General features: G+C 36.4%; 4 protein-coding genes and 1 long non-coding RNA gene across 12 annotated transcripts; 3 read left to right on the top strand and 2 right to left on the bottom strand.

The window, feature by feature from the left end:
• The first annotated feature begins 483 nt into the window (after positions 1-483).
• On the top strand, positions 484-1,664 carry LOC140955229 (uncharacterized). The gene is made up of 2 exons (XR_012169033.1): positions 484-1,031; positions 1,341-1,664. It is a non-coding gene; the product is annotated as an uncharacterized lncRNA (long non-coding RNA).
• A 4,167-nt stretch (positions 1,665-5,831) lies between these two features.
• On the top strand, positions 5,832-8,459 carry LOC118049184 (obg-like ATPase 1). The gene is made up of 6 exons (XM_035059114.2): positions 5,832-6,171; positions 6,440-6,515; positions 7,251-7,343; positions 7,544-7,594; positions 8,018-8,082; positions 8,360-8,459. The coding sequence occupies exons 1-6, from the start codon at positions 6,122-6,124 to the stop codon at positions 8,457-8,459; spliced, it is 435 nt and encodes a 144-aa protein (XP_034915005.1). The 5' UTR covers positions 5,832-6,121.
• A 900-nt stretch (positions 8,460-9,359) lies between these two features.
• LOC118049181 (sugar transport protein 5) lies at positions 9,360-12,261 on the bottom strand. The gene is made up of 4 exons (XM_035059112.1): positions 12,120-12,261; positions 10,897-11,219; positions 9,901-10,527; positions 9,360-9,782 (listed from the first exon to the last, which is right to left on the bottom strand). The coding sequence occupies exons 1-4, from the start codon at positions 12,259-12,261 to the stop codon at positions 9,360-9,362; spliced, it is 1,515 nt and encodes a 504-aa protein (XP_034915003.1).
• A 691-nt stretch (positions 12,262-12,952) lies between these two features.
• LOC118049180 (sugar transport protein 5) lies at positions 12,953-17,570 on the bottom strand. Its single transcript, XM_035059111.2, has 5 exons — positions 17,295-17,570; positions 14,625-14,944; positions 13,792-14,421; positions 13,286-13,707; positions 12,953-13,169 (listed from the first exon to the last, which is right to left on the bottom strand). The coding sequence occupies exons 1-5, from the start codon at positions 17,425-17,427 to the stop codon at positions 13,148-13,150; spliced, it is 1,527 nt and encodes a 508-aa protein (XP_034915002.1). The 5' UTR covers positions 17,428-17,570; the 3' UTR covers positions 12,953-13,147.
• Positions 17,571-21,294: 3,724 nt separating this feature from the next.
• On the top strand, positions 21,295-25,075 carry LOC118049177 (uncharacterized). Of its 8 annotated transcripts, none has more exons than XR_012169265.1 (10): positions 21,295-21,491; positions 21,589-21,667; positions 21,752-21,831; positions 21,952-22,018; positions 22,581-22,652; positions 22,849-23,052; positions 23,158-23,316; positions 23,399-23,426; positions 23,524-23,625; positions 24,171-25,075. XR_012169265.1 is itself a non-coding variant. In XM_035059109.2 (8 exons), exons 1-7 carry the CDS (start codon positions 21,416-21,418, stop codon positions 23,285-23,287), a joined length of 708 nt encoding a protein of 235 aa, XP_034915000.1. In that variant the 5' UTR covers positions 21,296-21,415; the 3' UTR covers positions 23,288-23,316; positions 23,399-24,231. The 8 variants fall into 8 exon arrangements, 1 of the variants encoding a protein (XP_034915000.1); XR_012169263.1 differs by having other exon boundaries at positions 23,954-25,075; XR_012169264.1 differs by having other exon boundaries at positions 23,399-23,442.
• The last annotated feature ends 144 nt before the right edge of the window (positions 25,076-25,219 follow it).

Below are 25,219 nucleotides of genomic sequence, written 5' to 3'. Positions count from 1 at the left end.
CTTAAAAGGACGAACATCCAAAATATTATCGGGAGTAATAAATCAACGCACATGTTTGAAAGAAGCTTTGGTTGCGATCGAGAACATTTCAAAAATTATTTTTTTTTCTCTCCACGGTTTACGAGTCGTGAAAAGTAATTGTTTTTTTAAGAATTGTGAAATTTTCTTCGTTTTTTTTTATCTCTCTTTTCCTTGCGATTTACGAGTTGACGGGATTAGAAAACACCAACACCATAGACTATAGAGCAAACCAAACACCAAGCAGCTTACCTCAGGTAGGGCGTATTAGGGGTGCTAGTACCTTCCCTTTACGCAACCAGTCCCTTGCCTTAGAATCTCTGAAAGACCAGTTAGGGTTCCTAGTGACCAAATACTAGGTGGCGACTCCAAAAGAACCAAATCATCAGAACACTACGAAAATCGCCAACCGATGTCGTGCCTTCTTTAATTTATAAATTTTTGGGGGGGTGTGACAACTGAATCGACAGAATTAAAGGCATGTGGTGCCTATATTGAGCGTAGAGAGCAGCAAAGATTGGTACAGTTTTTAACAGCACTTCGCAGTGATTTCGAAGGACTTAGAGGTTCAATTCTGCATCGTTCTCCACTGCCTTCTGTTGACTCTGTTGTCAGTGAGTTATTGGCTGAAGAAATACGTTTTCAGTCTTATTCTGAAAAAGGAATTCTTTCTGCTTCAAATCCTTCTGTACTAGCAGTACCTTCTAGGTCATTCTCTAATCATCAGAATAAGTCTCACACAAGGGTTGGCTTCGATGAGTGCAGCTTCTGTAAGCAGAAAGGTCATTGGAAGGCTTAGTGTCCTAAGTTGAGACATCAGAATCAAGCTTGGAAGCCTGGAAATCAGTCACAATCTAATGCTCATAGACCACCTCAGGGTTATAAACCACAACACCACAATACTGCAGCAGTAGCTTCCTCGAGTTCTATTACCGATCCTAATATTTTGGCTGAGCAATTTCAGAAGTTTCTCTCCTTGCAGCCACAAGCAATGTCCGCTTCTTCTTCCATAGGTCAGTTGCCTCATAGTTCCTTAGGTATGTCACATTCTGAATGGGTCTTGGATTCTGGTGCTTCTTATCATATGTCTCCAGATTCCTCATCTTTTACCTCTGTATCCCCTTTATCCTCCATTCCTGTTATGACTGCTGATGACACTCAATGCCCTTAGCAGGTTGTTGTTTTTTGTTGTCACACCTCACATGTCTCTCCCTAATGTTTATCTTATTCCACAACTCAAATTGAATCTTGCGTCTGTTGGTTAAATATGTGATTCTGGTGATTATTTAGTCATGTTTTCTGGTTCCTTTTATTGTATACAGGATCTGCAGTCTCAGAAGCTGATTGGGACAGGTCGTAGGGAGAATGAACTATATATTTTGGATGAGTTAAAAGTGCCAGTTGCTGCTGCTGCCGCTGCTACTACTACAGTTGATTTGTCTTCCTTTCGTTTGAGTATTTCATCTTCTAGTTTTTATTTATGGCATTCCCGTCTAGGTCATGTTTCGTCTTCTCGTTTGAGATTTTTGGCATCCACAGGAGCTTTAGGAAATTTGAAAACTTGTGACATTTCTGATTGTAGTGGATGTAAATTGGCAAAATTTTCCGCCTTACCTTTTAATCGAAGTATTTCTGTTTCTTCTTCACCATTTGATTTGATTCATTCTGATGTATGGGGACCTTCTCCTGTTGCCATAAAAGGAGGGTCTCGATATTATGTCTCTTTTATTGATGATCATACTCGTTATTGTTGGGTTTATTTAATGAAACATCGTTCTGAATTCTTTGAGATATATGCAGCTTTTCGAGCTCGTATCAAAACTCAATATTCTACTGTGATCAAATGCTTTAGGTGTGATTTAGGTGGGGAATACACTTCTAATAAATTTTGCCAATTGCTTGCCCTAGATGGAACCATCCACCAAACTTCATGTACATATACTCCTGAGCAAAATGGTGTTGCTGAAAGAAAACATAGGCACATTGTCGAAACTGCTCGTTCTCTCTTGTTGTCTGCTTTTGTTCCTAGTGAGTTTTGGGGAGAAGTTGTTCTTACCGCTGTAAGCTTGATTAATACAATTCCATCTTCTCATAGTTCGGGTCTATCTCCTTTTGAAAAGTTATATGGGTATGTCCCTGATTATTCCTCATTTAGAGTCTTTGGTTGTACTTGTTTCGTTCTTCGTCCTCATGTAGAACGAAGTAAGTTATCCTCTCGATCCGCTATTTGTGTCTTTTTGGGCTCTGGTGAAGGTAAAAAGGGTTATCGTTGTTTTGATCCAATCACTCAGAAACTTTATGTGTCTCGTCATGTTGTCTTCCTTGAGCATATACCTTTCTTTTCTATTCCATCCACTACTCATAACCTGACTAAATCTGATCTTATTAGTATAGATCCATTTTCTGAGGATTCTGGTAATGATAGCTCTCCCCATGTTCAATCAATTTGTACTCATAACTCTGCAGGTACTGGTACTTTACTCTCTGGCACACCTGAAGCTCCATTCTCATCTACAGCCCCTCAAGCTTCATCTGAGATTGTGGATCCACCTCCACGTCAGTCCATCCGTATTCGTAAGTCCATAAAACTACCAGATTTTGCTTATTCTTGTTATTCTTCATCATTTACTTCCTTTTTAGCCTCTATTCATTGTCTTGTTGAGCCCTCTTCCTATAAAGAAGCAATTCTTGATCCGCTTTGGCAGCAAGCTATGGATGAGGAACTTTCTGCATTGCATAAGACAGATACTTGGGATCTGGTTCCTCTACCTCCTGGTAAGAGTGTTGTTGGTTGTCGTTGGGTGTATAAGATCAAGACTAATTTTGATGGGTCTATTGAGCGATATAAAGCTAAGTTGGCTGCCAAAGGATACTCTCAACAGTATGGTATGGACTATGAGGAGACATTTGCTCCGGTTGCAAAAATGACTACTATTCGTACTCTTATTGCCGTAGCTTTGATTCGTCAATAGCATATTTCTCAACTTGATGTTAAAAATGCCTTCTTGAATGGAGATCTTCAAGAAGAAGTTTATATGGCACCCCCTCCTGGTATTTCACATGACTCTGGATATGTTTGTAAGCTTAAGAAAGCATTATATGGTCTCAAACAAGCACCCCGTGCTTGGTTTGAGAAATTCTCTATTGTGATCTCGTCACTTGGCTTTGTTTCTAGCAGTCATGATTCTGCTCTTTTTATTAAGTGCACTGATGCAGGTTGTATCATTCTGTCTTTATATGTTGATGACATGATTATTACTGGTGATGACATTGATGGTATTTCAGTTTTGAAGACAGAGTTGGCTAGACGATTTGAGATGAAGGATTTGGGTTATCTTCGATATTTCCTGGGTATTGAGGTAGCATACTCACCTAGAGGTTACCTTCTTTCTCAGTCGAAATATGTTGCAGATATTATTGAGCGGGCTAGACTTACTGATAACAAGACTGTGGATACTCCTATTGAGGTTAACACAAGGTACTCTTCTTCTGATGGTTTACCTTTGATAGATCCTACTTTATACCGTACTATTGTTGGGAGTTTGGTATATCTCACCATTACTCGTCCAGATATTGCATATGTTGTTCATGTTGTTAGTCAGTTTGTTGCTTCTCCTACTACTGTTCATTGGGCAGCTGTTCTTCGTATTTTGCGATATCTTCGGGGTACAGTTTTTCAAAGTCTTTTACTTTCATCCACCTCTTCCTTGGAGTTGCGTGCATACTCTGATGCTGATCATGGTAGTGATCCCACAGATCGCAAGTCTGTTACCGGGTTTTGTATCTTTTTAGGTGATTCTCTTATTTCTTGGAAGAGCAAGAAACAATCTATTGTTTCTCAATCATCCACCGAAGCAGAATATCGTGCCATGGCATCTACTACCAAAGAGATTATTTGGTTACGTTGGTTACTTGCTGATATGGGAGTTTCCTTTTCCCATCCTACTCCTATGTATTGTGACAACCAGAGTTCTATTCAGATTGCTCACAACTCGATTTTTCATGAGCGGACTAAGCACATTGAAATCGATTGTCATCTTACTCGTCATCATCTCAAGCATGGAACCATTACTTTGCCTTTTGTTCCTTCTTCATTGCAGATTGCAGATTTCTTTACCAAGGCGCATTCCATATCTCGTTTTCGTTTTCTAGTTGGCAAACTCTCGATGCTTGTAGCTGCTGCATCGTGAGTTTGAGGGGAGATGTTAAATAATATTTATGTTGCCTTATTTATTAAGGGTAGAATAGTACTTTCAGTTTAACCTATATATACTTTATTTGTAATTAGGTTAAGACTATGCATTCATAATATACAGTTTATTCAGAATTCTAGCCTCCTTTTTGTGTTTGATCTCAATTAGTTTAATAGAAAACAACCCAGCATGGATAATGAAAGGTACAGGTTGCTGGATGGCTTGGCCATTACGCCCAGATTTAATGTTTTTAGGCGCTGGTTTACATCTGAGGTATTTGATGCGTGGGTGTTGATTTGAGCTTGGCATTGGTTTTTTTTAATTACGCCTCCATCCTTATTGTTTTAAGCTGTTTTTGCACTTTTCGCTGGTGTTTTCCCTGCCTAGGTTCCCTATTTCTCTAGGGATTCCCATCTGAACTTAATGTCGCCAAGTGCTGGTTGCGACGATGTTATGTTGTGGATTGTTAGTGACCTGTTTTCAATGTGATTTATGCTTTGCCTTGATGAAATTTTTTTGCTGCCTTCCCCTCATTTCTTTCTGCATATGTCAACTAAACCAGAGGGGAGCTAATTAAATTTATATGTTTGCTGTGTTGTTTTCTCAGCAACTTCTGCTAACCTTTTCCTGTTTGTCTGTACATTCTTTTTCCTCTCCTAATTTTTCTTACACTTGCTGTTATTTTGCTTCAGTCTTTCTCCATACGCTAAGATATACATGCTATGTCCTGCCATGTGCACCTCTAGCAGCTCAATTTTTTGCTTTTCATTTTCACTTTGATCAGCAATACTCATAATATCAATGCAGGACCAGTAGCTGTCCAGCTATGCCTTGGTGCTTTTGAAAGGTCTGCAGCGACTATCTGTTCGTTTGCCCTTCTTCCATTTCTTCAGCAGCTTTATTCCCCCCCTCCAAATTACTCTTTATTTTTGCATAACGTTGAATTATCTATTTTGATAAAGCGTAGGTTATGTTTGTTGTCTGCCACTATTGTTGTTGATCTTCACGTTTTCTTGACAATTTGTCTTTCAATTAGCGTTGCATTTTTTATATTATCACTTGCCAAGTTTTTCCACCCCTCAAAATCTTATGGTGCTCCGGAGTGATCTCTCCTCCTTACAACCTTGTTCGATCATGGTTACTACGTTAAAGCATGCGACTCTTTGTTTTGCTCTCACGCGTCTCTTCTTAGAGGGAAAAAAAAAGGTTGCACACAAAGGAATTAACAATTTCTTGTCTCTCAGCTGTGATCCAGAGTGTTACTCGGTTTTTTGCATTTTTTTTTCCTACACCATCGTTTGAAACTGATTCAGTGCACGATTCGGATCGTTCACTACTAAAAAAAGAGACTATTAGCATCTGATTTTAGCAACGGATAATTCCGTTGCTAAATTCAGCAACGGATTTGCAATGAATTATATATTTATTATTTTTTTAATATTAGCAATAGGCTTTAGCAACGGAAAATTTGTTGCTAAAGACAATATAGAATCTGCAACGGACTATCCGTTGCTGATTAAAAAAATAAATATTTAAATTTTAATATAAAGTTAAAATTACACAGACCGTTGATAAGGTATTTTACTTTTACAATCTCAACCGTTAATTAGCGATCCTAAACTCACACTCTCTCCCCTTCAGAAACGCAAACAGAACAATAAACAAAGAACCCAGAAAATGCTAATTAACTTGCAGTGAAAATCTTCATCCCCTTCGTCCCCAATAATAACATCCATAACAGTAGAAAAACAATTAACTTAGCACTCTCTCTTCATCGATCTGATCTTCCTTTGTCCCTAACATTTCTCTTCATCTTCTTCTCATTCGTCTCCAACAGCCCTAACAGATTCAATCTTTCTTCGTAAACCACCAAAAATACAAACCCATGGCAACATCCCACTATACCCATCATGGCACCAGATGAAGCAGCTAAGTATTGCGAGGAGAACAAGTTACAAAGGTTGGTATTGAGGAGCTAGTGTCTTGTAAATATCTCTAAACTGTTTTTTTTTCATTTGAAGATCTGTATATTAATTTGAGAGAAAAAACAGTAGGGTGCTCACAAAATCTAATGATGATGCCCCCCCCCCCCAAAACTCATATTTTGCTGGAAAAAGTTTCTGGAGTTTGCAATGTGAAGTTTTCTAGGCGTATTGTACTTTTTTTTTTTAATTATAACATTGTGCTTTTTATGGTATTAACTTGAAACAAGCCCAACTTTCCTGCAGTTGCCTTCCAAAGATCATAAAGATTGGATTTTCAGCAATTAATCTAATTTACTTTTTCACTGCTGGCCCTGACGAGGTAATGTATACCTAATACCCATACAATTTTTGTATTGTTGTTTTCTTTGTTTATTAAGTTTATCTTTGGCAAGTTTTATGGAAAGCCTTGGCTCGAAAATTTATTGCAATTGAATTGAGTATGCAGGTAGTGGTTTTTTACTTTTGTTTGCAGCTATATGACGCTTTATCTCCAAAACATGTTCTGAACTTCCAATGGCCATGGCATCTCACAATAAAGGCATATTGTGCATTTATATGCAGTTTCCTGATAATTGTTAATGCCACTGTTGACATGTAATTTACAATTTCTCAGATCAGTAATTGACATTTTTCAAGGACAAACTATTTCTGCAAGTACTGGCCAATCATTCATATAGTTATGTTCACAAACTTGAAGTGTAGCCTTTGGAATCTCTCTTGTTAAAATTTTAGCCCGTTCAACTAAATGTTTCTCCACATGGGCGCTTTAGTTTGTCACTGTGGATCGTGGAAAATTTTATAAGAAATTAACTTAGTTTCTCATAATCTGATTGTAACACTATTAGTCTGGGATGTGGTTTTTTGTGTTAAACAAAATTTTTATTTTGTAGTGCATGTTTTCTTTTGTCCGCAATGATAATTATCCTTCTCATTGATGGCATATATTTTTCAAGATAGTCCTTCCTGTGTATGGCATAATATCTTTACAGCCAGCTGTCTGTGGCCTCTGTTTTGATAAGTTAAGCCTTATGTCCTGAATCACTTACTCTTGCAGGTGAAATGTTGGCAAATCAGACGACAGACAAAAGCCCCCCAAGCTGCAGGGACTATCCATACTGATTTTGAAAGAGGATTTATATGTGCTGAGGTTTGTTTCTTGTTTTTGGATTCACCACTTTCAAAACTGAGTCTTTAACAAACTGCTCAATAAATTTATAATCTCAACTGTCTGTGCCTTTCATTATTTCGAAGTTAATTATTGGTCTTGATGCATATTTGATTTTTATCAGTGACCACTGAAATTCAACGTTGTGACTTCTTATCTTTGAATTTCCTGATAATGCTTAGGTCATGAAATTCGATGATCTGAAGGAGTTGAATAAAACATTGTTTGTTAAGGTATGCGTTTTGAATAAAACATTGTTTGTTTGTTGTTAACGTACTTGTTGATTATGAATTTTCATGCTTAGTCATTTCAATTTGCATGTTTGATTGTTTTGCAACATCAATGCTGGAATTAGCTAGAGTTACTGCAGAATCGGGCTGGATTCCTCCTTGACCTATTATTTTTCTTTTTAACGTTACTGGTAGGATGTGATCCAATTTGAATGTTACTTTTCTTCAGCCTTTTTAGAATGCATATGGTACATTGACACAATGATTTGGAGAAAAGGGAACTGGATTTAGAGAAGAAAATGTAAAGCAGCTTGTGAACTACATGACATACAACTTCTTTATTACATTATGATTGATCCAGGAAGCATCTTAAAGTTAGTTCAAAGTAAATTCACATAATATCATAATGATTTTACCATGTTCTAGACATCACTCACTTCCCAAGCTGCCAGATATGGAAATATAAGAAATGAATTGAAACTTTATCCGTTGTTAGTTGGCAACACATGTTTTCGACTTTTTCTAATGTTCCTGAGTTGCGTGTAATGGTCCTGCTACTCTATGCTAATGTGTCAATCTTGGCATTACTCATGCATTATGTCCTCCATAAATCACTTCCTCGCAGTCAAAATATTTGGCTCGCTAAATTACTCTTTTTTTTTTTTTTTGCAGGCTCCATTCTATCAGCAACCTCTTAGCTTTGATTATTCTCAAAACCATTAATGTCATAGCTAGGTGGGAATTGCTGTGTTACTGATTTACATGCAGATTTCACTATACTAGGAAACTCCCTGTTGCTAGGATTGTTCAAAGTCTTCGTTACATGCAGACTCTTTTAATTCCAGTTCTATTTGCTCATGCACCATGATTGTATCTTTTGTTGTTTTTTTTTATTATTATTATTGTATTTTCACTTATTTGTATTAATGCAAGTTTAACTAAATTTTTATAATATGAACTTTATTTTTATTCTATTTTTTTATTAGTGATACATTTATTTTTAATATTAATTTATGTTGGTTATATATATTCTACAAATTTTAAAAATATCTATAAATAATTAATTAAACAAATTAAAATTCATTTTGATAAATAAAAAATTAATTTAATAAAAATAATATAATCAGCAACGGAAAATCCGTTGCTGATTGTAAATAATTCATCAATCAGCAACGGAAAATCCGTTGCTGATTTTGTCAATCAGCAACGGATAATCCGTTGCTGATTTGTCAGCAACGGAAAATCCGTTGCTAAAAAATCAGCAACGACAAATTTGCATCGGATTTTATCCGTTGCTGATTCCGTTGCTAAATTGTTTTAGCAACGGATTTTAGTATTATTTGCAACGGAGGAATCAGTTGCTAATTGATATAATTTTTAGTAGTGGTTGCTTCAGCTTATTGGCCAAACGTATCGATCGAGTACCACACAAATTCTTTTTTATGACAGAATTACAAACAAAGGTGCCTTTCCTTTTTTCTGAAATTTCTACAATAGTTTGCGAAGTACATTTCCAACTGGGAAACAAGTGCCAAGCTAAGTCCAAATCTTATTCTACCCAATCTCTTGACACTAGACATTGACTGGTTTGAATTCAAAGAATTTGAATACGACACAACCTCCGCTATCTTCGAAGGCCAGACCTTTAGGTCTCTAAGGTGATCATTATCAATCAAATTCAAATTCTCATTCATCTTCTTGACAATAGAACTCCCATGGAGCAGTACCGCCGCATTATCCAATTTAAGCCATAAATTTCAACACCTAGCTACAACTGCCCTCCAACAAATCGACGCCAGTACCAGTGCTTCATCCACACCTCATCCATTTTTTCCAAAGGAATTCCTCTTGTCTCCGGCAAAAAAACCACAACGAATACCGTCATCACGGCAATCCAACAGCCATAGAACAGAAATAGGCTGTATTTGAGGTGACATAACATGGTTAAGAAGAACTGTGATAGTACAAACGTAGCAGAGAAAGCCACGGCAATATTTATGCTTACTCCCGTGGCTCGAATTCTCATAGGGAAGATTTCACTAGGAATGAGCACGGTTAGAGGATTCCAAGACCAGCCGAAACCAGCAGCATAGATGCACATGAAAACGAGTAACAATAGGTCATAGCCCTTGGGGATCTTCTCAGTGCCTGCAGCACCTGTTGCGATATAAAGCAGAATAGACAACGCAACCTTCATAAAAAAGCCACAACATACATCAATAAAAATGTTAGAATTTGCCTTAAATTAGACCAATGTTGTGCGTATGATATTTATATGGCTACATTTTTTTTGTTAATTAGATTCATACCTGACATATGAACATTTGAATTCCTCCAATTATGAATAATAACCTTCGACCATAACGATCCACCACAACCGTCGACACAAGGATTGAACCAAGGTTAACTGCACCTAGAACAATTGCTGCAGTTAAAGCGGAATGTTGTCCAGAGCCAACTGATGAAAAGACAACTGGCGTATAGAATGCCACTACACCAATCCCAGTGAATTGTTGAAAAAAGGGAATGGCGATTGCCATCACTAGGTGTGGTCTATTACGCCTCTCAAATATAGTCTTAAGAGGTTCGTGGGCAGCTTTAGCGAGTTCACTAGAGTTAACAAGATCAGTTAGTTCATCGTCCACGTTACTTTTATTTCCTCGGATTTTAATCAGAGACTGCCGAGCTTCTACGAGTTTGCCACGCTCCACTAGGCTGCTAGGCGTGTCTAGGATGTAGAATGCACCTATTGTCATTATAGCAGCGGGCACAGCAGCAAGGCCGAGGGATAAACGCCATCCCCAGCTGTGCTTGGCAACGAAAAAATTTATGCAATTGGCTGATAACACCCCAATTCCATTAAAGAATTGAAAGCCCGTGCTGAACGCACCACGCCATTTTGGTGGCGCCACCTCTGATAGGTAAACCGGAGTTGCCTTCATTTCAACACTCGTAATATGTTAGAAAATTTTGACAATATTTTATAAACTAATTTCTGAAGTGCATATAATAGGTTTTATAAACTAATTTCATTTAATAATGATTCTCATGTTAAATGTGATAAGATCCGCACCACCTTGATTAAAGAAAAATTTAATACATGATGAGTGCCCTTTCAGTCAGTCAGCAAATTTTGTAAGATTGATGGTATACCTAAATTATTATACAGAAACTGTCTTAACGATTTCGTTTTTAGGTTTCTGATATCAGTTATCATGCGTTAGAGTGGGTTCGATTACATTAGAGGGCTTTTTTAACATGATTTTCAATTCCATATGAGAAAGTATTGGAAAGAGGTAGCCAACCTGGTTATTGAAACCAACCCCAAAGCCAAGCATGAATCTACCCAGAATGAGCATGACAACATTTGCAGCCAAGCCGTTCATGGCAGCACCAGCAAAGAAGATGCAACCACCTAGGAGCATGACGTTTTTCCGACCCGTTGTAGCTATGAGGCGGCTAGCTACAGGTGATGCAACTAACCCTGCAATGTAGAGAGATGACGTGAATAATGTCAAGGCATGGCTGTCATACATACAGTACATGTTTGTGTTTTTGGCCTCTGCAGCCTGCTTCGCCACTGAAGGAAAGAATTTCTCAAGAAAAGATGGCATTGTTGTAACACCTCCTGTGAATTGACGGCATCATATTAATTAATAAATTTTGATTATACGGAATAGCTCTATAGCTCTTTCCAATATCCTTAAAAAAAGCTAGATAGGTATTTAAAAAAAAGTTAGTTGTAACATTAAATCCCTTCACTTTAAAATTGTAAATTAGAAGGGTGATCTCTAATTTATTTTTGATGTATTTTTGGAGATCAAGTTTTATTGAAATTCAATTATTAACACCAATAGATTTCATTAAAACATCTAAATTGAATTCAATTTAGAAGATTTTAAACATGTGGAAAATAAAAAGAAAAAAATATATATAACAGATTAATCTGTTAACGGACATTCTAATGAACTAGAAAGAAAAAAAAAAACATACTGAAAAAGGACAGCAAATATCCACCCGACAACAATCCAAACCCAAGACCGAATTAGAATGCCAAATTTTGTTGACATGACAGAAGTATTGTTGTTCGCCTAGGAGAGAAGAAACAACTACGCAATAGGCACAATGAGCCTCCCAAATGGATTAAAATGAACATTTTAAGAAGTAAGAAGGATGTATTACGTTTTTGTCAGCAAACCATGTCTATCATGATTCCATGAATTAGTAACTACCTTTTGTCAGATTGTGACTAATCAGAATATTCTGGATATCCCAGGTGCAAGAGGAACAGAATTGATGAGGGAATCACCACCCTATGATTATAGTAACTTGAAGCTAGCCTTCACTTTTTAGGTTTCAAAGCTCTGGCCACATTCAGGTTATTCAATATTCCATTTTAACAGCTACGTGCAATCTTCAATTGGTGGCATTTATTTAACCAACTCATAAGCCCTCATTTATTTGATCAATTAATATAAAGAACTCTTGCCATGCAATTACACAGGTATGTATAGCAAGAATTAAGTACCTGAAATTCCAATGTCGTAGCCAAAAATGAGGCCGCCTGATGCAGCAACGATGCATGTTATCAACACTGACAATGTTATCTTCCCAGAATTATTATTCCCGTCTAAGTTATTGGCATCTCCAATCTCAAGGGCAACTGCCATTTCCTACGTACAGTTTAATCCTTAATTTCTTGGACTCCTAATTAACAGGAAAAGATATCAGAAATTTAATTGGAAAAACAAAGGGGAGAGGTTAGGCAAGAGCTTTAGCAACCAGATAGATCAGACAAGCCTTTGATTTAAAGAGACAGGTCTGTTGCTCTCCTACAAGGGCAGAACGAGCATAACAGAATGACAGTTCTTTACTGCTGTCCTTGACAGCAAGGACGGACGTTGGAGATACCAAAAAAAAACAAAAAAGGCCTGTAGTTTGTTGGCAAGAGTAGAAATATGCTATTTTCTTCGGCCTAACGAGAAACAGACAGGTTATGTAACTGCTTGCGAACAAATCAGTCATGATTTCCTTGTCCGATATCGATGACATTATTTAATTTTCCTTGTGCCCAAACAGATTATACATGGTTGACAAACCAATAATACCAGAGTTATCTGATGAATCAACAGCCCATTAGCAGTAGACCTAAACGACGTCGTTGCACCTCTTTGTGTCACGATAGTTTTGCTTTTGATTCTCATCCCATTTTTGACCTTTTGGAAACACTGTTTTTGGGCAACACCATCCATCCATCGGTGGAATTATTTTTTAAAGTATTTTTTACTTAAAATTACATTAATCTTGTATATCAATGAGAAAATAAAACAATTTTTAAAACAGAGACTGTAAAACTAAACATGGTCAACAATAATCAAAGAGCTATTTAATTAATTTTGATAAATTACAAGATAATTTATAATTGTTTACCCACACTCTTGGCAATTGAACAGGAAACCCTTGATCACCTCCTCCTCCCCTGTCTTGCTCAAGGTCCGGAGCAACGAACTACTGCGTACTAGATGCAAAACATATAATCTTACATGATACGAACTCTTACAATGCTTCAGAGACCCGTCTGGTAAGAGAACAGTGCGTGGGAGAAAACAGAACAGGATTTTACTTTTGTTAATATTTCTTCCAGCATTCAATTGAGCAAATCTCAAAACCAAATTTTGTTAGGCCAAGATTTACCTCCCACCGCCTCGAACAAACCGACCCCAATACCAGTGCCGTTGCCACACTTCATGCATCGAGTCCAAGGGAATTCCTTTTGTCTCCGGCAAGAAAAGTACTATAAAAACCGTCATCAAGGCAATCCAACCAGCATAGAATAGGAATGTGCCAAATTTGAAGTGACATAGCATGGTCAAAAAGGTTTGTGATAGCACAAATGTAGTAGCAAAATTCACAGCAACAGTAATGCTTTGGCCTGTGGATCGAATTTTCATAGGAAATATTTCACTTGGCACGAGCCAGCTAAGGGGACCCCAAGACCACCCAAAACCAGCAGCATAGATGCACATAAAAACAAGTAACAGGACGCCGTGGCCCTTGGAGATGTGCTTCGTGCCTGAAATGCCCGTAGTGACAGCCAGCACTATGGTCACCGCAACCTTCAAAAAATGCATCTTAAAATGTTAAAATCTTCCTTAAAACACTGTGCATGTGATTAAATAACCACATTGGATGGTTCATACCTGACAGATGAACATTTGAATCCCTCCAATTATGAACAGAAATCTTCGACCATGCCGGTCAACCATCCCCGTGGAGACGAGGATCGAACCAAGATTAACTAATCCTAGCACAATAGCTGCAATTAATGCCGAATCGCTTCCAAAGCCAACTGATTGAAAAATAACTGGCGCGTAGAAGGCAATGATGTTGATCCCAGTTAGCTGTTGGAAAAAAGGTATAGCAAATGCCATCACCAGGTGAGGCCTGTACTGCCTCTCCAATATGGTCAAAAAAGGTTCCTTTTTGGCATCTTTTGCCATCTCATTGAACTTGAGAAGATCAGCTAGTTCAGCGTCCACGTTACTGTTGATTCCTCGAACTTTGGTCAGAGAATGTCGAGCTTGTTCAATCTTGCCACGCTCCACTAGGCTACTTGGCGTATCTGAGATGAAGAGCGCACCAATTGTCATTATAGCAGCGGGTACGACGGCGAGGCCGAGGGAGAAACGCCATCCCCAGCTATGCTTCGCCATTCCAAAATTTATGCAATTGGCTGCTACTACCCCAACGCCAATAAAAAACTGGAAGCCAGTGCTGAACGCACCACGCCATTTTGGAGGTGCTACCTCTGATAGGTAAACAGGAGTTGCCTTCATTCAAACACAAGGGTAGTAACTTTAGTGAAGAACAACTAAATTGTAAAAACTCCAGGTTCATATAGCCCTCTAGGCGAGGAGACCTTTTCTCTCGTGTAACGTTTGAATTATATTTATGGAGTTAAAATTACATTTCAGAGGGCTTGTCAACATGAGTTTCAACTGCCTAATCCAAGTCCAAGAAAGGATCCACTAACCTGGTTAGTGAAACCAACCCCAAATCCAAGCAAAATACGACCAAGTAGGAGCATGGCAATATTGGCAGCGCCACCATTGATGGCGGCACCGGCAAGGAAAGTGCAGCCACCAATCACCATGGTGTTCTTGCGGCCCACTGCTGCAGTGAGGCGGCTAGCTACAAGGGAAGAAGCTAGCCCTGCTATGTAGAGTGATGATGTGAAAGCTGTTAAAACTTGGCTATCAAATTGACAATACATGTTTGTTTTGACCTTTGATGCCTTTCTGAATACGTCAGGGAAAAATTTAATTAGAAATGGTGCCATTGTTGTTACGCCACCTGCATAATGACGGAATGGTCATATTCAGAGCAGTTGATTCGAGTGAAAAAAAAAGGGATACAAGGGTGTGCTCCACCCAGATTTTTATGCCCCCATTGTAAATAATAATGATAATGGGTATTTTTACTTATTAACACGAAAACAACGAAATAACATAGTTGAAAAAAATTTGTGAAATAACTATACATATGCAATTAAAAAAACAAGACATTTATATATATATATATTAAATGAGCTAGCATAAATCACAATTGAGAGAGATGAGAAAGAAATCCTGAAGCTACATTAAAGTTTCAAATTACTACACTGTATAATAAAAATAAAATTTAATGAGACGAATTAATATCAAAAAATGTATCAGAGCGGGTCATATTTTTTGTACGAAGACAAGTGAATCATTCATTGCATGTGACCCACTTAAATAAATTCGTCACTAAAATATTTTTTTAAGCGAGTTTCTATAATTTCAAAACAAGATATATATATAAAAATAGGTATTTAAAAACAATATTTTTTTTTATTTTTTATTTCTAAAATAACCCTATAAAATAATTTTAAACTTGTTCAGCTAATGCAATACATGTAAGGATAAAAAGTTTTTTTTTATTATAGTTTTAAGTAAGACTTAAGTTATGAGTCAAGAGGATCAATTTGACCTTAATTTTTTAAAAATAAAAAGTTAAAATAATATTGTTTTCACCCAAAAAAAATCAGTAATTTTTTTTATAAAATCAGGTCAATCCTATATTTTGTATATTTTTTTTAAAACACAAATCGTTCCTAACTCCAAGTCTGTTGGTTCCTAGGTCTTTTTCTTTTTTCTAACGCTACCTAGTAAATTATCATCTTATAATGCGCCACGAGTTTTAGAATCCAAATCAAACTTCAGCTACCTCAAATATGAGGGCACTGTATGCCACCTAACTATGCAGCTCCCTTTCGCAAGCCTCTCAAAATTCACCGGACCATGTTCATAAATTTCTACTTTCTTAATATTTTACAAAGGTTGCATGAATCCAGGTAATTCAAATTACCGACAATCCGCTTTCATATGTATTATTAAATTAAATAACAGTAGGATGGTCAGAAAAGTTTAGCAAAAAGCATTCCGGATGCTTATAGCCTTAGACTTTTCCCTAAATCTGCGCAGGATAGCGATATTAATTTTTCGCTATAGAGCTACCCCGCAAAACTTGTAGTTTAAATGACGGGATTGAGATAGATACATAAATAAATAAGATAAAAAAAATTACAAAGTTTAATATTAAAAAATTTTAATCTTGAATGGTGAAAAAAAAATTCTCAATTTATAAATATTAAAAGAAAAATTTTAAAAAAATAATAATTTAAAAAACTTGACAAGGTAAATCCAATTAAAAACAGCAAGTAAAAAAATCCAAGACAACCCGAGTCATTTTGAAATTTCACAAAAAATCATATTGAAGACAAATAAAGAAAAAAATAGAATATAATCAATAATAATATAAATGTTTAATGATAAAATTGATAAATTTTTATTAAAAATATAAAAATGTTCCTGGATTAACTTGATATTAATAAAAAAAAACCATGATGAAAAAACCACAAAACCCCTTAAACATAGTTATGATCATTTTGAAGCCGAGAGTAATAAAGTAATTAAAATTTAATAAAAAGAATGATTTTTTAATATTAAATATTTATTAAAATATAAGAATGCGCATGAGTTAATAAAAAAAACTATAATAAAAAATCTAAACATCCTCCAAAGATAGTCTTGTTAATTCTGAGCCCAAGGTAATTAAACAATTTAACTTTAATTTAAAAAATAAGACATAGAAGCCATTGGGCTTAAGACATTGTTTTTTTTTTATGAGGTAGCAAAATAATTTAATTGTTTTAAAAAATTAAAAGATTAATCTACCTCAAACAATTTAAAAATAAATAATGGTAAAAATACTATCACAACGGTTTTCTCAGTCAGAAACAAATCTGTCAGAACACTAACAATATTCTAATAAATAGCATTACGAGTCAAGGGCTACAGTAACTTCCCTTTCACCAGAGTTTTTTGTTAGTACTTTTTTTTAATTTTATTATTCTATTTAGAATAACAAGCAAAGCAATATCATTGATCGGTTTTAATACTCTGAAAATATGAATTAGCCCCACTATCAATTTAACTTCTGGCCTCTAACCATGCGCGGATTTGATATGATTTCGAAACGGCCAACAAAGTTTATGCATAACATCAAAACAGGCTATGAAATCTTCCATGACAGAAGAAAAAAACAGCATAGCTTGTTACGTGATGTATAGATTAATTACCCCGCAACAAACATTAATCTTAAAAACATGAATTCAAAGTACCTGAAATCCCAATGTCATAGCCGAAAATGAGACCACTTGATGCAGCAACGATGCAAGTGATCACCACCGGCACAGTTATCTTACCGTTAAAGCCACTGGCAGGTCCATTGGCAACAAAACCTCCTCCGGCCATTTCCTCCTTTGATTAACTCCTCCTCGGAGTCCAAATTAACTAGGGGGGAGCACTGTTTAAGTCGAGAGAGAGTGCTTAAATAGTAGGAGCACCTGCTGAGGTCAAGAGAGAGAGAACTTAATTTGTCCAAGGCAACTCAGCATCCAGCTAAGAGAATAGTTTTATAGTCAAATAGTTGGAGCACCACTTGTCCTTTACGTGTTTAAACGTCCACGTCATGTAGCAGCTAGTCATTAGTATTATTGTGTTATTATTGTGGTTGGAAATACTGGTAGGTTTATCATCAATTCTCCCTCTTTCCTAGGCGCACCATGTTCCTATGGAACTACGCTTTTTAAAAAAAATAAAAGAGAGGCAGAAGAATTCCTTATTTCAATCTTCTTATGTAAACGTTCCTCTATATTTTTTTACAGAAGATTCTACCAGATCTAAGTTTACTTTGTGGTAATAAATAATAAACACCAATTTAACTAATCATCGTGTTTCATTGACACGCCAACGCTCTAGACAAAATTTTTAAGCAAAGAAACTCCCAAGTCCCAATCTCTTGTAACCATGTATATGACTTTTAGATGCTCTGATGGCCAATCGCCTGAAGGACCGGAAGATGGTAGTTGGTCACGACTCACGAGGAAAGCATGCACCTTCCATTCTTCTTCCATGGTTTGGTCTGGATCATGAAACCAGCTTTTCCAGAAGGCATCACTTGTATTTGGATTAATCAGGTGTCTTTGGAAACGCGTGCGGTGTAAACTATATTATCTTAAATTTTGAATTATTTTTTTGTTTAAAATGATAAAAATATATATATAATTATAGTTTTATGTTATTTTGATATATTGATGTTAAAAATAATTTAAAAAAAATTTATTTTGATACATTTCTAAATAAAAAATACTTTAAAATCACCACAACTAACACAATCTTAAATAAGTGTGCGTGGGTGATGGAATCATTGTGTCCAGTGCATTTCCCGAGTCCATGGCATATTATTATTATTATTATTAATTAACATCAACTAATTGAGGAGGGAAATTAACTATTCCTCTCCTCTATGTTTATTTAAATATATTTTTTTGTAAAAAAAAATTATTTTATTTTTTTAATATTGAATTTGTTTATCTTGATCTCATGATTCAAGTTGTGGTTTTGGTGAGATAACTCGAGTTTTTTTAGTTGAATTTTTTTTCAATTTAATTTTTTGATGGGTTAACTCAGGGATTTTTTTTTTTTTTTGTATTTTTAGATGAAGTGAATTCAATATTCCCTCCTCACATGGCAGCATTGTTCACTTGGATAGTGTTTTTTTTTAAAAAAAATTTAATTTTATTATTTAATATTAAAATTGTTTATTTAGATTATATATATATAATGAACCATGATGTATTTACATTAGAATCCATTTTATCATCACATTTGGAACTTCGCATTCGTGACTGCTAAATCAACTCAAAAAACTATTAAAACAATACTCCAAACCTTAAAAAAAAAAATCATTTTTAAAATCAAACCAAACAAAAAAAAACATGAGTTTTTAGTTTTTCAATTCAAGATTCAAAATTGAAAATTATTTGATTTTGAAACAACTAAATCAAATAATGATTGAATTTAAAATTGATATGAATGAAATCACATCAATAAAACCTTTCATCTTTCATTTATTACTATACCGTTACCAATATTAAGATAGGCCTTCATCCAATCACATCGTGATTTAACTGTCTAGAAGGTGATCAGTGATAAGAGTTTGAAACCAAAATGTTTGTTTTTCTTGTGGTTTCAAGTTCAATCTTCGTAGTTGCTAATATGATGGCTATTGAATGCTTACATGGTCTTTAACTTTAGGACCCGTGGAATTAGTCAAGATATGCATAAGCTGATCCGGACATCTACGTTAATAATAAAAATAAGAATTAGAATCAAAAGAAAAGGAATACAGGGGGTGCTAATCCAAAAGACAAAAAAACAGAGGGTTGTTAAGCCAAAAAGTTCATAATTTAAAAGATCTTTATCATCAAACACATGGCAAATATGTGAAATTTTAAAAAGTAGATGAGATGTAATAGAAAGTTTTGAATAATTTAACATAGCACAATGCTGTTATTTTTTTTTTAAATCTCCATACAAATGACCAATAATTTTAAAAATGTATGCACTTATTTGTTTTTTTTTTAAATAGTGATAATCCTTTTATTTAAATAGCTTGAAACATAATTTTAAAAAATATAACTCAATTGATCGGATTTCAAGTTTGTTTTCTAGAGATAACCAGTTCGAGTCTCACAAACCTTAAGGTCACTAGAAGCTTATAATTTTAGGATTCATAAAATTAGTTAAAATATATATAAAGAACATTCACATTAATTAAAAAAAAATAAAAAAACTCCAAACACACGAGTTGATGGTCTGGAAATGCCTTGAAGGGCTGGTATTTCGAGGCTCCATTATAATTAGGGATGAGCAAAAAAACCGAGCAAAAAAACCGAGAAACCGAGTAAAGCGAGAAAAAAAAAACCAAAAAAACCGAACCGAAAAAAAAAACCGATTAAACCGATTATTTTTTTTCAAAAAATTTTCAGTTCGGTTTCGGTTTCCAAAACTGAAAACCGGAAAAACACCAACCGAACCGAACCGGTTCGATTTAAAGGGTACTGTAAATAGGAAAAAAAAAATCTCCTCACAGCTGCGCCTCAATCTTCACAGCCGCACCTCACACAATTCCCACTTTGTAACAAAATCGACTCCATCTCCTTACAGCCGCGCCTCAATCTTCGATTCTTCATCCATGATATATCCCTCTCTGGCTCTCCCACGCCATCTTCATCTTAAAAAGCCCTCCGACAGAAAGGGTTGAATACATCCAAGCTATGGTAGGAAATAAAATCATGAAAAGCGCGGTTCCTCTTTCCGAACCCAACTTACAGTTCATATCTGTTATTTCTCCTCCTCTCCGGTCGCTCCTTTTCTATTTAAGGCACGCCTCCCTTTTCTTTGCTTTCAGACCTCTACAAAAAATTCTCTCTGGTGATTATTGATTTGTCTGCGAACAGTGTTATGGCCAAAGGTTAATTAAAAGGGAGAGTCTATTTGCTTTTGTCGAACACATTAATACAGGTTTTGTTTTTATAAAGGAGAGAGAGACTCACGTTTACATGGCTAAGCTCGCTGAGCAGGCTGAGCGCTATGATGATAACTTTAATACAGGTTTTCCGGTTTTTATGAAAAAAAACCCGAACCGAAACCGGTCGGTTTGAACCGGTTCCGGTTCGATTTCGGTTTGAATTTTTAAGTTTTTCAAATTTCGGTTTTGGTTAGTTTTTTAGATAAAAACCGAACCAAACCGGTTTTGCTCACCCCTAATTATAATAAGGCCATATGACAATGGGTTTTCTTATATGTAGACATGGGCATTTTTCCCAAAAAAAAAAAAAAAAAAAACTGAAAGTTATTTTTTTCTGAAAAAGAAAACATTGTTTTAATTAAAATACCATTTTTTTCTTTAACTTCGAAACACGGTGTCCTTGCTGGCGGGAAAAGCAGAAACGAATACAGGGGCCGTTTGGGATTGAGGTGTGACCTGCTTTTTTGAAAAAAATTCAAACTTTTTTTTTTTTTTTAACTAAAATTGAGTTCGGTTTGTACTTTCTGGATCGTTTTGATGTGCTGATATCAAAAATAATTTTTAAAAAATAAAAAAAATTATTGGCATGCTTTTCGGCACGAAAAGCTATTTGAAAAGCAACAGCTACCACACTCCCAAACACCCTCTCATCCACCCGGCAAGCGGTGCAAGCCCCCTCGTAATTATAGAAACAAAACAGGGGTAGATTTGCCAAATGAAATGTCGCGAGCTACTATTATTTTGGCCCAAAAAATCACTGTCCAAACCTTTCCCACCTCAAAATTCAAAACCCTAGCCCCCAGAAGCCGCCACGCACAGAACACTTACCTTTACTCCCTTGCTAGCTCATCAAAGCAGCACAGCGACATGTCGCATTTCGGCCGATCTGGTCCTCCAGATATCAGAGACACCTTTTCTCTCCTCGTCCTCAACATCACTTTCCGTATTTGTCCTCCCCTCCTCTCCAATTTCACTGCTCTCTCTTATTTTTAAAAGAAGACATCGATAAGTCATAAATCACTCTCCTTTCTCCCTCGCAGGCACCACCGCCGACGATCTTTTCCCTCTCTTCGACAAGTACGGCAAGGTAGTTGATGTATTTATACCTCGCGATCGAAGGTATATAAATAAACCTACACATACACCTTTATATATATGTGTGTGTGGGTGTTTAATAACGATCGTTTTTTTTATTTTTGAAAGGACTGGAGAATCGAGAGGTTTTGCCTTTGTGAGGTATAAATATGCTGATGAGGCACAAAAGGCAGTTGATAAGCTTGATGGTTAGTGTTTTCACTCTTTTTTTTTTATAAATTTTTATATGCACTCAAATTGTTGTGTTCATTTTTTTTTTTTGAAATTTAGGGTTCATTAATTTGTAACCTGGATTTCTCTCTTTGTAGGGAGAGTTGTGGACGGGAGAGAGATTATGGTGCAATTTGCCAAGTATGGCCCTAATGCGGAGCGAATGTGAGTAGTTAAAAACACTTTAACTCGGTTTGAGTTTATATAATGTGGGAGAAAAGGGTTAATTGGATGCATGCTTGGTCGATTATTGTGGTTATATTGAATAAGTTATGATTCTTCTAGCATCCACAGTTGTGTCGTATTTGGTTGGATGATAGTTTGAGAATTGTATTATACATCATAATTAAATTATACTTGACATAATCTACAATTTCGATTAGGTAATTAATTGTTATTGATCGAAATGAGCACTATTTTGCTTGTAATTAGCAAATAACCATGTATATTACTCTATTTTAATTTCTTGTTTTCAGGTTATTTTAGAGGGAATCTTTCTATTTGTTCTTTTTCACTTCTTTGAAATTATTATCTTTCTATTCACCCGGGCCTACTTTTTTCTCCGTTTCTTTGTTTTCAATTTCAAATTCCTACTTCTGCTTGCTGTATTGTTGTCTTGCAATAGATTTTTTTTCAAACTGATTAGAAAGTTGCATTTTCTTCTTTAAGTAATTGTTATGCCAAGGTTTTTCACCTTCTAATTTAGTTATGCTGTTTTTATTTTCAGTCGGGATGGGAGGATAGTGGAATCAACTTCAAAGATAAAGAGTAGGTCCAGAAGCCGCAGCCCTCGTCCAAAGTAAGGATCTTGCTAGGGTTTTTATTTATAAGATCAAACTATGGCTTTTTGTTTATATTATGAAGATTCAGGTTGAAATAAGCAGTTAAGAGGGGATGCTATTGCTCATGCAAATTGATTCTACCTTGAAAGCTTGTAAATGTGACTCATGTATTTGTGGTTTCACTGCCTGTGATGTCTCGCAAACATTTTTCAGGTATCGGGATGGCTTCAGGGACCGGGACAGGGATTACAGAAGGAGAAGTCGCAGTAGAAGCAGGGATCGATATGAACGGGACGGGTATCGAGGTAGGGATAAAGATTATCATCGCCGGAGTGTGAGCTGCAGTCCTGATCGTTGCAAAGACCGTGGTAGAGGATATGATGAGGAACGACGCAGTCAGAGCCGGTCTCATGGTAGGTACGAGATCATTCTTATACTTTTCCCATCATCCAAATTGCTTGTAAGTTGTTTATCTGATTGGAAACTTGATCGATGTTGGCATGCTTTCCCTGCTTGGCACAGCCCTAATTCTCCTAGGAGTCCTCCATGCAAGGCTCGTCTCAGGGATGAAAGTCCTAGTGGACACAATGATAGCAAACACTCTCCTACTTCAAACAGTATCTCTCCTCATGATGAACAGGTGGATTCTTGAGCCTATTTGCAGGAAGACCTGATACTGATGTGAGTCCCGTGCTTTTTGAATGATTGGTTATATTCTTCAGTAATAGCTGAACCCTTAACATTATGACTTCCACCTGTGCAGGAGTGGTGGGAATTCTGCTCTTTGAGTGGTGTGTCCCTTCTTTTGTAAGAGTAATGACATGCTAGAATATCTTTTTGATGGATGAAGCATTGTATGTCAGGTTTAATCAATTTATGCTTTTGAAGGTTGCATATTTCAATGTTCAACTTGCTGCATTACTTTCCAAAATTAGGCTTGATGGAAGCTTTCGCCTGCCCTTTTTGCCTGATGCTGTCTCAGTCTCCCAGGTGTTTCTTGCTCATTCACATGCTATTGCTTTTGCATTCCAGCTTTTAGTTGCTTACAATTGCTGAAACTCTACTGCCCATGGGCAGATTCCTTTCCCTTTCTTCTTTTGTTCCTTCCCACTGCAATTCCTTTGTTCATTACTCCCCCCTTGAGTTATCTCTCATTCCATTATGATTGCCACACCCAATTCTATTACTAAATGTTTAATTGTGGATCGTTTACATTGGCCTTAATGGTGTTCTTGGGAAGTGTGAATGACTACGCAGCCTCAAATGATTTCAGATTAATGCTGCCCAATCTACTCGTCTAATAATTTTACTATGACAGTCTTGATTTGGCTTGGTGATGCTGTGGTTTTTACCAAGTACTTCTAGCACTTCACCAACCGATAGTAATGCTTGAGCAAGCTGATAAAGAACAGTCGATAAGTTCTGGTTCTCTTTTCTGCCCAGATAGCAAGATTTTCAAATTTTGTGCTAATTACTGAACTGAGAGTTAAAAATTGTCACTACCATATTTGAATATTTTGATTCTCTTAATGTAGAATTTGTCTGGATGAGGCTTTGGACCTGGAGCCAACTTCCACTGGTGAAGGGTTTAGTTTCCATTGACAGATTGACTACCAATGCTGCCTGCCTTCTCCATTCTTTGGCACGTTAAACGGAAGGGAAAATTCAGGGCAAAAAGGATCGATCCAAATCCAAAATAAAATGAAAACTGGTACCATTTCGTTTTGTTTGGATTGTACATATTTATTAAGTACCAACAGGGCTGCAAACGAAGTGCTTTATCGATGCTTGAGAAGCTCGTTTAAAACTCGTGAATCATTAGGATGCAATATTGAAGGATCCCACGGAGCAGTGCTACCTTAAATCGAGACAAGGGGGAAGTTAATTCGACCAAAAGATATTAGCATTACCCACCATGAATGTGCGATTTGTTTCCTCGTGTTCTTTTAGGTGGTGTAGGGAGTGTATGGTTCGGAGTAGCAACTGGCTTGGGATTTCCTGCAACTTCGCTGGAGGTATCGCCAGAATGAACCTTGCTTATTCAGTTTTCAAAGGCAGTCTGCGGGCGCTTCATTATCATCTTTTCCTGGTCTTTCATGTTGGTCTTGCCATAAATGAACTCTTTGGTTCAATCCCACGCGGATCAGTCAGGTCTCCAACTCATCTATCTTGATTTGTCGTTTAATCAGATGCCCAGGAATACTCCAACCTGAAATCAGCCTCCTTCTTGTAAATCAGTGAACTGGTTCAGTTCATCAAGAAATGGGTCAATTTCTGGGCTAGTTTTACTTGGCAGCCAGTTATGTGGTCAAATGTCTGTTTCATTGGGAGATTTGAGGTGTCTGACTTTTCTATTTTCGCACCAAAGTAACCGTTCTGGTTCCATAACACCGGAAATGTGAAAGTTTTCCAATTTAGTTGAACTTTACTTGGATACCAATTATCTATCAGGACACATCCCTAGGCTCCGTTTGTTTGCAGGAAAGTGAATTCCTTTTAGAAAGTGAATTCTGGGGAAAATGAATTCCTGGAAAGTGAATTCCGGGAAAGTATTTTCCGATGTTTGGTAGTGTTATGGAAAATG

The sequence above is a fragment of the Populus alba genome, chromosome 2 (assembly GCF_005239225.2).
Source record: "Populus alba chromosome 2, ASM523922v2, whole genome shotgun sequence".
In the NCBI taxonomy this organism is placed as follows: domain Eukaryota; kingdom Viridiplantae; phylum Streptophyta; class Magnoliopsida; order Malpighiales; family Salicaceae; genus Populus; species Populus alba.
Note: the sequence above shows the minus strand (reverse complement) of the source record. Positions and strands in the feature narration are given on the sequence as shown.

Bases quoted from the DNA above. Each gene is read 5' to 3' on its own strand.
- LOC118049177 (XM_035059109.2), top strand. From the start codon at position 21,416: ATGTCGCATTTCGGCCGATCTGGTCCTCCAGATATCAGAGACACCTTT. The intron at 22,019-22,580 runs GTGAGTAGTTAA...TTTTATTTTCAG, and splicing joins GGCCCTAATGCGGAGCGAAT to TCGGGATGGGAGGATAGTGG. The intron at 22,653-22,848 runs GTAAGGATCTTG...AACATTTTTCAG, and splicing joins AGCCGCAGCCCTCGTCCAAA to GTATCGGGATGGCTTCAGGG.
- LOC118049181 (XM_035059112.1), bottom strand. From the start codon at position 12,261: ATGGCAGTTGCCCTTGAGATTGGAGATGCCAATAACTTAGACGGGAAT. The intron at 11,220-12,119 runs GTACTTAATTCT...GTCAATTCACAG, and splicing joins CTACGACATTGGAATTTCAG to GAGGTGTTACAACAATGCCA. The intron at 9,783-9,900 runs GTATGAATCTAA...TTTTTTATGAAG, and splicing joins TTCAAATGTTCATATGTCAG to GTTGCGTTGTCTATTCTGCT.
- LOC118049180 (XM_035059111.2), bottom strand. From the start codon at position 17,427: ATGGCCGGAGGAGGTTTTGTTGCCAATGGACCTGCCAGTGGCTTTAAC. The intron at 14,945-17,294 runs GTACTTTGAATT...GTCATTATGCAG, and splicing joins CTATGACATTGGGATTTCAG to GTGGCGTAACAACAATGGCA. The intron at 13,708-13,791 runs GTATGAACCATC...CATTTTTTGAAG, and splicing joins TTCAAATGTTCATCTGTCAG to GTTGCGGTGACCATAGTGCT.
- LOC118049184 (XM_035059114.2), top strand. From the start codon at position 6,122: ATGGCACCAGATGAAGCAGCTAAGTATTGCGAGGAGAACAAGTTACAA. The intron at 6,172-6,439 runs GTTGGTATTGAG...ACTTTCCTGCAG, and splicing joins GAGGAGAACAAGTTACAAAG to TTGCCTTCCAAAGATCATAA. The intron at 8,083-8,359 runs GTTAGTTGGCAA...ATTTACATGCAG, and splicing joins GAATTGAAACTTTATCCGTT to ATTTCACTATACTAGGAAAC.